Source organism: Trematomus bernacchii, unplaced genomic scaffold (assembly GCF_902827165.1).
Source record: "Trematomus bernacchii unplaced genomic scaffold, fTreBer1.1, whole genome shotgun sequence".
Classification (NCBI taxonomy): Eukaryota; Metazoa; Chordata; class Actinopteri; order Perciformes; family Nototheniidae; genus Trematomus; species Trematomus bernacchii.
This window is the reverse complement of record NW_022987739.1, coordinates 3,663,148-3,673,884: the sequence shown is the minus strand read 5'-3', so window position 1 is coordinate 3,673,884 and position 10,737 is coordinate 3,663,148. Positions and strand designations below refer to the sequence as shown.

The 10,737-nt window shown below is 37.7% G+C and overlaps 1 protein-coding gene across 1 annotated transcript; it reads right to left on the bottom strand.

Moving 5' to 3' along the window:
- Nucleotides 1-505: 505 nt before the first annotated feature.
- On the bottom strand, nt 506-9,632 carry npl (N-acetylneuraminate pyruvate lyase (dihydrodipicolinate synthase)). Its single transcript, XM_034146674.1, has 12 exons — nt 9,524-9,632; nt 9,193-9,275; nt 8,930-9,003; nt 5,701-5,788; nt 5,534-5,591; nt 2,575-2,650; nt 2,326-2,418; nt 2,049-2,194; nt 1,881-1,927; nt 1,719-1,803; nt 1,585-1,624; nt 506-1,474 (listed from the first exon to the last, which is right to left on the bottom strand). The coding sequence occupies exons 2-12, from the start codon at nt 9,270-9,272 to the stop codon at nt 1,329-1,331; spliced, it is 933 nt and encodes a 310-aa protein (XP_034002565.1). The 5' UTR covers nt 9,273-9,275; nt 9,524-9,632; the 3' UTR covers nt 506-1,328.
- Between the last annotated feature and the right edge of the window lie 1,105 nt (nt 9,633-10,737).

Sequence of the window (10,737 nt, the reverse complement as noted above, 5' to 3'; positions counted from 1 at the left end):
TTATTATTCTCACATCTGTTTCCATACTGATTCACTAAATTCAGTTTTTTTAAATGGCAAATATGGATGTATTGAGAGCAACCACAGGGGTTAAAACAACGCTAACAAACCTTGTAGGGAGGCATTTTGAACAGCAGTGTTTGAACAGGTGTGGTCCAACCACTGACAAGGTCAACAATTTGCACGTAGTCTAAGAAGTGCAAAAAGGCTATTACACTTCTCTTAGGATTTTTTTTTAAATGCCCCAAACTCTAAACTTAGAATCAGCAGAAAGATATCCACACAGAAATACAATTTAATTATCAGTTAATACAATTAATCAAACAAGTACAGGAAATCTGGCAAACTATAACATTTTTTAAAGGAAATGTTAAATACAGAGCTAGGATACAGGAACAGGGAATATGCAGAATTTCCATCTGTATGATTATGCAGGTTTTATATATAATCTGAACTTGTGATTTTGTAATGGAACATAAAAAACAGACATCAAGTCAGAGACCAGTAATTATCAATGGCTTTATTAGTAAGACATTTGTGATTAGTTGTTAGAAATAATACAAAGGATTGGTACAAAAAAATCACACTGTAAATGTCCCTTTACTAAGTCAAAACAGGTTTTATGCTCCCCCGTAAAAACTAGGATGTTTCATAAGACCCTTTTCCCTTCTTTTTGGAGTGTTCACTTTTCAAGTAACATTGTTCACATCAGAGCACCTTTTATCCTTATTCTTCGTCTGATGCTTAAACCCTGAACCAGCTTAAGGTCAGGGCTTTCCATATCTGTGATTTTTGAAGAAGAGAATTCCAGTCATTCATGGCAAAACGTTCTACTAACCTGAACCACAGCTTTAAATAACAAAGCTGTCACACCTATTTAAAACATATTTTATGTTAGTGTATTTTAAAATATGTTTCATGTGCGAGTGCATTTATGAAAGATGAAATTGCCAAATCCTTCTGCCGGCCGGAGTCAAACAGTCAACGCAGAGAGCTTTAACCAGTGAACTATCAGGTGGCGCGTCTGACAGAACAGAACTCAAACAAATGAGATTCAGCTCACACAGTACAGAATAATAAAGTAACACTGTTAACTTTTGATAGTCCCTTTTCTCTAAATGTAGCAAAAACTAAATTGCAAAAACGCCACAAGTAATATGAGTTAGTAAATTAACATTTTATAAAATGATGACACCGAGATTAGAATATTGGTTAAAATATAACATTTCCCTTCTTTTAACACTGAGATCTGATTGAAAGAAGAAATTAGTCCTTCAGAAATGCTGAGTTGAACCGTTGAGGGATTTCAACTATCCAGTATGAAAACATTAGCATTGAGGAAAAATGCTTTCATATTTTTGTTTGATTGACGCAGCGACATCAGGATGACACGGCATCAACGGGAGTCGGGGGGGCCCGAGGCTCAGGCCGGACACCTCCACCATCAGCTGCTTATTCACTCCCACATCAAAGCCTGCAAACAAATATAAAAAAGTGTTACAGGTGGAGAAATACTTCTGAAAAAGAGCATTCATTAATTACATATATTTGTTACAAAATCCTCATGAAGCAAGTGTCTCTCACCGAGTTTCATGGCCGACCCGAGAAAGTCTTGCAACTTGAACTGCACATGGAAATGAAACAAATATGTCAGTAACCAAAAATGATGTCAAATATGAAAGAGAAGTTGGGAGCAACAGCATTGGGATGGATGGTACCTGTATTGTCCTGGCTTTGACAAGTTCGCCTTTCTCAAATGCTGATAACAGCTTGTTGAATTGGCATCCTACATAGTTATATGTGCTGCGGGCAGAGAAATGAAACCAGTTTAAAATGTAGATAACGGTTAAGCAGAGAAAAACAAAAGGAGACACACTGACCTTCCAACTGCTCCGTCGGCTCCCAAAACCAGACCCGAAAGCATTTGCTATAACAAAATGAAAGATATTGATATTCAGGCTGGCTCTACTGTGGAGTCATAAAACGTCACATTGCATTATTAGCGGCTACTGATGGATCTCAACAGATGTGGAGGAATAAAAGCTGACCTCGTCCACGCCGTAGAGGAGAGACCAGTTAGGCTTCATGAGGCTGAAACACAGGCCGAAGTCCATCAGGTCAATGCTGCTGAACTTCACACCTCTGAAGGAGGGAATCTGCTCCTCAATGCCGTCCAACAGATCTCTCACCAGCACTGAGAAAAGAGAGAAAAAAGGTCTTGCTGTCATCAAACACGCTCTGACATTCAATGTGCTTTTGCCATAGTTAGGGATGCAGAATTGTTCCATTTCTAAAACTGCATAATCAACAATCAATGGCACTAACCATTAACTCTGGTGATAGATGGGATGTGATAATAGTAGAAAGGCAGATTTGGGGCAGCTGAAGCCACTGCCTTGAGGTAAGACCTCAAAGCATCTGTAGGATGAGAGGGGAAATAACGGTCATATTTTACTGAGATAGACAGGTAGAGTGTTGACATGTAAATGAAATGTAAAAGTGGGTGTTAAGCGGCACACATTTGCATTTCAAGAAGTAGAAATACATGCTTTTCCCACAAAAACTATTACATACGGACATTCTTGGGCTTGAAGAAGGAGGGGGAAATGACTGCAATCGAACCTGCCTCGATCTGTGCTGCATGGAGAGCCTGCAGGGAGCATGAACATTGAGAAGCAATTCATGCTACGTTGAATATATTACAAATTATAGTTTGAACCTTTACTGCTGTTTTTTGATGTATAGATAGTTTAGTTGCCTTTGTAAAAAGAAATCCAGTGTACCAAGTTCTAGTCATGCAGTAATTCAAGCTGACAATTTGTTTAAAGAAGTCGTTTTTACGTTTTCAGAGTGAAATGACAGATCTGTTAAATATAAAGCTACAGCCATCAGTGCTTTAACTTTCGTTAGTCCTTGTTTGCTTTTGTAGAAACCAGTTAGCTAGCTCTGTTAAACAAAGTCTTTCTACCAGAATTTAAAGTTAAATATGCATTTCGTTTGTTAAACCTGTTTAAAAGTGCGTAAATAATGCTCTTTTTTTCTTGCCTGGAACCAGTAACTTTTCTAAAGCCTCTGGGTACCCACCAACTGCTCAGAGTCAATAAATAGTCACAAAAAATGTCAGACCCGTAAAATGGTGCAATTCCTTAAATGCCAAACTATTCCTTTAATGGGGCATGCAATCCCATACTGACACAGCTCAATACTTCCAAGACACCAGAGTGACTGATTATTTGAAAGACCACAAGCATTTTCTAGATTAAAGAAGGAACAAAACATGAGAAACATTTGTGTATTTATCAGGAAAGTGATATATTTAAGCAATAGCTCACGACAGGCCGTGGTATATGCTCATTATATCACAGCTAAGGGGCGTGGTTCGGCCTGACGCGAAGCGGAGGGTCGACAACCCCCTTAGCTGTGATATAATGAGCATATATCACGGCCTGAAGTGAGCTATTGCTTTTATAAAACGGTTACCAAGTGTGGCAATATGAAAGAAAAATACACACTCTAATTTAAATAGTTTTTATTAGTAAATAATGATGTTCAAAATAAAATAGTCCCTCTGTTGCCTTCTGCACGAAACATAGTGCGAGGTGGTTGCTATGCAACAACACTAACAACAGCTAGCGAACATATTAGACAGAGAGCGTTGATCCATTATTTGGCTATTTATTTACATTAATGTGTATGTTGCCGTTTATTGTGCACCCACTGAAAAACTGTCCAGCATCAGTAGCATGGCTTACGTGGTTACTTGTATAGGCTGAGGTTGTTCTAGGCTGTTGCTTGGCGTGGCGAGAATATTGCTCCACTTTCTCCGGTCCCCGAGATTCGGCTTCCAGTAGCTCTGGAGAGAGCTTTCGCACCTGTGGCCACTAACGGTCATAATTTCTCTGCTTTGTTTCAAGACCCGCATCAGAAAGCTTTTGAATGGTGATACTTTTCCAGTTGGTCTACCTGCTCTTCACGTAGCTCTACATGTCGTCGTTTAGGTGCTTTTTGTTCTGGAGATAGGCACTCCTCAATCCACTCCTCCATAGTAAGACCCCCCCGGAGGTCGAAGTTAATCTTAAATGTTTTTGCGGACCTTTTTGATTACAGATTTGAAAACATCGTTGCTTGCTTTAAAAGTAGCACAATTCATTATGTCAAACCTTGGAAAGTATCTAAATATCCCTGCCCTAATGCCAAAGGAACTGCACACTGAATATGTTTTTGCCGTTTGATGTCTATGTCTGGACCGTTGCGTAAAAAGGAGGGTTTCTGCCCCGTTACTTCTCCGCTGCTTTCTTGTTCCAGTTTGAAAAGCAAACTGCAGGCAGTTTGCTTTTCAGCCCAACTGTATACTGTTTATCTCAGACGCGGAGGGATACTGACTTGTTGTGAAAAGTAACTTACAATTCTAACCGTGGTATACGCTCAGTATACCACGGCTAAGAACCAATCAGATTGCTTGATTTTACTTGTCCGTTTTATAAACTTTTATATCACCCTCACTGTCGTCACTTAAATACTATGTAAATACTTTCTGAACTAAGCTGCCAACGCAGGCTGAAGGAAATCACATCCAACATTAAAACATATGAAATCATCACTATGGCTGTGAAATCAGAGGAGTGGGAACTGCATTGCTATTTGTTATTGCTGTAACATCAAGCATTTTTGCATTTTTTGGTGATCTGCGCTTTGCATGTAAGCTATACAATTACAATTGAGAGAGTAGCAAAAGTCGGAAAAGTTTCTAACACTCCCATTCATCAAACTGTAAATACCTGCAGGAAAAACATTGCTTTCAAAACAGCAAAAACCCAGAAGGTAGAATTGCCAATGTGGCATTTAAAGAGGAAATAATCTTGTATTAAAGGTGAGGTAGGTAAGTTTGAGAAACCGGCCCGAGATACACTTTTTGTTATATTCCATGGAATGCTTTTAACATCCCGATAGCAATGAATATCTTAAGTGCTTTGACAAAAAATCCATAAAAACATTTCATCTGTGGAAGCCGTAATACTGTAACGACCAATCATTTTACCCGGCCCGGCTAAAATAACTGGATGGCCTACCTGCCTGTCAGCCTTCCATCTGTGCACAAACTTATCTCGTGCCCTCATTGGTCATGTGCGCGTTCGTGTGTGTTGGAGGAGGGGCTCTGTAAGGAAGTGGCAGATTTTCTCCGGTTGTGTATTTTCAAATTCTAGCGATCTCGAGCCGGTTTCTCAAACTTACCTACCCCACCTTTAACTAAACTTAGTTTTTAAGCAAGACTTGCCTTTAATGCTATGTGATATGCAGCATGAAGTGAGTCGGCCCTGTTAAGGCCCAACGCGGCCAAGCCGTACCGAGCCGTACCGAGCGTGGCCGAGGCCGACCGTGTAGTGGAAATGCGCCATTACTTCCTTCCTTTAAGAACCTCAGCGGGACCACGCTTGTCTGATAATAATTAGTAATCATACTTCATGAAACACACTTACTATTCCTCTTGTGTGTCATGTCTTTTGTTTAACGTTCACATATTAAAGCCACTCACCAGGTCTTGGGAATCTTTAAGACTCATGCAGCCGACATGCACAACAACATGATCCATTCTGTAGAGACATGCACACATATACAAAATAAATCTCACAAACTGTTTCTGTTTCGTGACCTTCAACATATGAACACATTTCCAGATAAAGATGATGTGTGGCCACTTGCTTGCCCTTGGCTTTCTTACACCACTCCTCAGCCAGGACCTTCCTCTCTGCGACAGTGAGAGACATGCTCTCTCCGGTAGTGCCATTCACTGAAAGCAAGTTAAGTCTTGTTTAATAAATACTGTTTCCAATGTAACAAAAGCACATCTTACAGGAAAGGAAAGGGAACAAACACACCTGGAACTAGCTGTGGTGAATCAGAAAACAATAGCTCACATTAAAGTACAATAGGGCTGCGATATAAAGTATCCGAAATATCGAAATACCTTGATATCCATATTGCGACAATATGGTAGGCTTGACAATGCATTTTGTTTGAAAACATTAACACAATGCAAATATTTGTATAAATAATCATCAGTAATGTGGATTTAAGTGGAAGTGAGCAAAGACATAATACAAAATAAACGTTACTATAATGCAGCCTTTAAAACCAAAAAGAGACACTTATTATTATTAAAATCCAAAATCTATGATGATATACTGTCTCAAATCATAATATTTATATAATATCAAGATTCAAGGCTTTTACTGTCATTCGTATACAGCTACAGTGTAGTTATGACAATGAAAATCTTAGGTCACAGTCTCCTCCAACAGTGCAACACAATATAACAGATAATAGTGCAAGTCAATTAAATTAAATAGAATAGAATATAAATAGTGCAGAATAGTCTATACAAGTAATTTGAATATTGATATATATATAAGTTGCAAACAAACATAAACAAATCAATATACCACCCTGTCCTATAGCACAAAAGACATCGAAATACATCTTATTACATGGTATAAAGTGTGTGCAATACGTGCTGGGACATAATCAAATATGGTAAGATAAGAACACATTTGAGCACGAACATCCTCTGCTGGATGAGGTCACGCATATCTTCACAGACAGTAACATGGATATGCAGGGTTAACATACATGTAAGGAGAAGCTTAGTTGGAACTATGATGATTAATTGGGATTGATTGATTCTATGTGAAATCTAACGGAAACCAGAGTGATATCCGACACACAGGAAATGCTGAGTAGTCTTGATAAATAGGGAGATAAGGGCAGACTTTATCTCTCTATATTGATTTGATCTTTTCTGTGTTTCTGTTCCAGGGACAATGAGCAAAAGGAAAAACAATACATTCCTTTGTTGCCAGAAAGATAATTTAACACTAAGTTAACTGAAGAGCAACACATAACTAAAAGTAAGGGTTTCTAATCTGCTTTTCCTGGGAAATGATATGAATTTAAACTGTGTTTTTGTTTTGCATTTCAAATGACAGATAATGCCTTCAACTTGTTTGCAAGGCCTAAAGACATTTGTAGTAATTTGGTGAGCAACATGTAAGCATGAATCCACAAACACAGGGATAATGCTATAATGTCATTATTTGAGATCATTGTTTTTGAAATACATATTTTAAACGGAATATTAGGGAGAATAATTCCAGCTGATGTGTCTTTTAATGAGAGAACATCTGCACTAAAAACAAGGAAATGTGCATGTTTTCTGAGGAAATGATTATGCGAGTCTCACTATGAAGCAATATGTGTCAGTTACAGTGTGTTGAAAACTGATTATTTTATTGCTGTCTGAGCAAATATAATCTAAACTAACAACCAGTGGTGTAAAGTAACTAAATACATATACCCAAGTACTATAATTAAGTACAATATTGAGGTACGTCTACTTTACTTACTACTTTTCTCCATTGACAGCCTTGATGGCGTTTCTGTTGAGTTTGTTGATACCTACAAATATCTGGGCTTTTGGTTGGACAGTAATCTGAACTTTAAACACCATATTGAAGTTTTAACAAAGAAATTGAAATTCACTCTTGGCTTCCTTTTCAGACTTAAATGTTGTTTTTCAATTTCATCCCGTAAAAGGTTGGTCTCTGGCTTATTCCTGTCCCAGCTGGACTACGGTGATACCATTTATAGATTTGCCTGTCCCACTGTTTTGGCCAAACTTGACCCACTTTACCATGCTGCACTGCGTTATATATCAAATGCACCCTATAGGACTCATCATTGCACACTGTATAGCCTAACTGGATGGTCCTCACTTACTATGCGTAGGATGCAGCACTGGTTTTTATTAATGTATAAAGCCATTTTAGGTAAGCTTCCACTGTACATATGCGTCAGATTTGCCCCAGTTTGCGACTCTTACAACCTCAGATCTAGTGCCTGGATACGGTTCCAGGTTCCTGCTGTGCGGACTGAGGCTGGAAAAAGGAGTCTTTCTTATTATGGTCCTTGGTCTTGGAATGACCTTCAATCACGCCTAAAACTGAGGGCACTTGTCTCTATAGCATGTTTTAAATTGAAGTTGTCTGAAGTCCTCACCACCAGCTGCTCTTGCAGTAATAAGTAGTGTTCTTTTCTTACTGTCCTAATGTGCACAATGTAGTGACTGCTTTTACGTCTTTTGTTTTCTTAGTTATGTTCTCTGTATTTTATAGGTTTGTGTTATGTGTTATGTGTAACGTTGCTGCCTTCTTGGCCAGGTCAGCATTGAAAATGAGATTTTATCTCAATGTTTTTTATCTGGTTAAATAAAGGTTACTTGAGTATTTCCATTTTTTGCTACTTTGTACTTCTACCCCATTACAATTCAGAGGTAAATCGTGTACTTTTACTCCACTAAATGTATTTAATACCTTTAGTTAGTTACTTTGCTGATTTTGATTGATAATGTAAAATATAAACAATTAAATCAGACTTTAGCTACACCTGGAGTCAATTCTAAATCTACCCTGCAGTATACAAAGTCATTCAAACTAGCTCCACCTTTACCAGCTTTGATAACACATTAATTAATCAATATTTATTATCAAAACATATGATATATATTATTCTGAAACAAACCAATTTGGGTAAAAAGTACTTTTACTTTAAGTATATTTTGATGCTTATACTTTTGTAATTTTACTTGAGTAACATTTTGAATGTAGGACTTTTTCGAGTTTTCCTACATTCTGGTTCTTCTACTTTTACTCAAGTACAAGATGTGAGTACCTATACCACCTCTGCTAACACCTAACAAAAGTTGAGTATTGCTTTTCAACCCGAAAGGAGGGATAACACGGTTAACACAGGACCAACAAATGTACATGTATACAAACCAACAAGGTGAAACATAAATCATGTAATACTGCGTTTGATTCAGATTGCAACAGATATATTTACAATAATAAAAGGAAAATTCCACTTGTAAACTTACCAAATATGTTTGTTACACCTTGCCTCTCTGTCAAGTAGTCAACATAAGGTCCGATCTCTTTTATGTTGATTTCACTGTTTTGGGAAAATGTGAAAATATTGTTCTAAAAATGTGATGCTCCAGATCTACAGGACTGTGCAACATTTCAGATTTCTCCACAGTCATTCCTCACTTTCAATAATCTATACTTTCTCGAACAACAAATACAACACTTATGAGATAGATTCATGAACAAAGGGAAGTGATTCATAAAGGCTACTCACCCTTCTTCGGTCAGTGGAGTAAACGTAGCTGCAACCAGACCTGTCAGCAGTTTTTCAGAAGAAGGGGCCATGATTGCCATAAACTACAATAAGGTAGAAACAAATAAAAAAATTAGATACAAAAGAAAGAAAATCTAAAGAGTCGTTTTTCCAAGTGGAACCACTGTATTGCTGTTAAAACGCACATTTAAATGAATACCAGTCATGCAACTACATAATACACGTTTGTAAAAATATACTATACATACATGCTAACAGTGATTATGAAGAGGAAATCCAAATACACTGAAGTAAAGTATTAAATTAAAATAACATTTCAGCTCATGCCCACCTGTTCGTGCTTTCCCTTCTGTGCGTCTTGGGCATCAATGATGACTTTTGGGGAAGCCTGGTTGCTGCTTATAACTGTCTTGTGATGTGCGGATGTTAAGGCAGCTGACTGTCAGGTGACGCCGCAAAGCTTCATGGGAGATGTAGTTGATGAATAAAAGAAACATGACAAAACAAGTAGGTATGGCTCTGGGTAGGCCTACGAGTTAAAAAAACCCCCACTTAAAACTCATATTGAATCAATAGTTTCCATTCTCGGTTCGATTTTATTATTTAATTTACAAAACATGGACGCTTGCTTCTTGTTAGTATATTTTAAGATTATAGACCTGTAAACTTCTACAAACTTAAAAAGGACGTCTTCTATTTTAATCGTGATGAAATCCGAATAGCTTTTTTTTTGTGGTGTGTAAAAACAAGCTGCTAAAAACATAATAAATAGTTGTTTTATTGATTTAAAACAATAGTGATTATTGTATGATGTTGTTATTTAAAATAGGCCTACATGAGGTAGTATCTATAATTCTACATCTGCACTCAAAAATGTTTTCTGAAGAAATGACACTGAAGCTGATCGAAATGAGTATGTGAATCCCACATTTTGAAGCAATATGTTTCAGTTACAGTGCGTTGAAAGGGAAACAAGTGTAGTAGCCTTACACATAAGACGCTGATTGTAATGGCAATTAATTCCGTTTGTCATTACTACACAGGTTAGAGTTATCCAGACACATAACAGATGATTTCCTGTCTTTGAATGCAGTTTAGCATTTATTTCATTCAGAGTTGTACAATACCACGGATGAATCCTCCAGTCAGTGTTTGGAATTGTCAGAGCGACTATGCGCTCTCTCTCCCTGTATCCTGTGCATATCCTGTCACCTGTGGCCCTGTTTATACACCCTGTGCAGCTAACCCCCGGCACCAAGTGTTCAAAAATAATATGGCATGATAAATGTAAAAAAAATAAACTGATATTCCAACAATACACATAAATGGTAGAAGAGATGATTTGTTGAGCCTGCAGAGCAGTGGTGCCCTTTTGCCTCTGGATTAGGTTATAGATCATGTCACCTTGATTACCATAGTTCAACTTTAATGATCGGCACGTAAAGGCAACACAAGGGAGAATGGTCTGCTAGGTTATTATTGACTATTCATTTCCCAAATTTAGACTTTCAGGTAAATTCTCCAATCTCTTGTCCAACAAATTCG

Excerpts from the sequence above, each read along its gene's own strand:
- npl (XM_034146674.1), bottom strand. The coding sequence starts at position 9,272 with ATGGCAATCATGGCCCCTTCTTCTGAAAAACTGCTGACAGGTCTGGTT. Across the intron at positions 2,651-5,533 it reads TTAAAGATTCCCAAGACCTG|GCTCTCCATGCAGCACAGAT; the intron begins GTGAGTGGCTTT and ends TGCTCCCTGCAG. Across the intron at positions 1,625-1,718 it reads TCAAAGCCAGGACAATACAG|TTCAAGTTGCAAGACTTTCT; the intron begins GTACCATCCATC and ends TTCCATGTGCAG.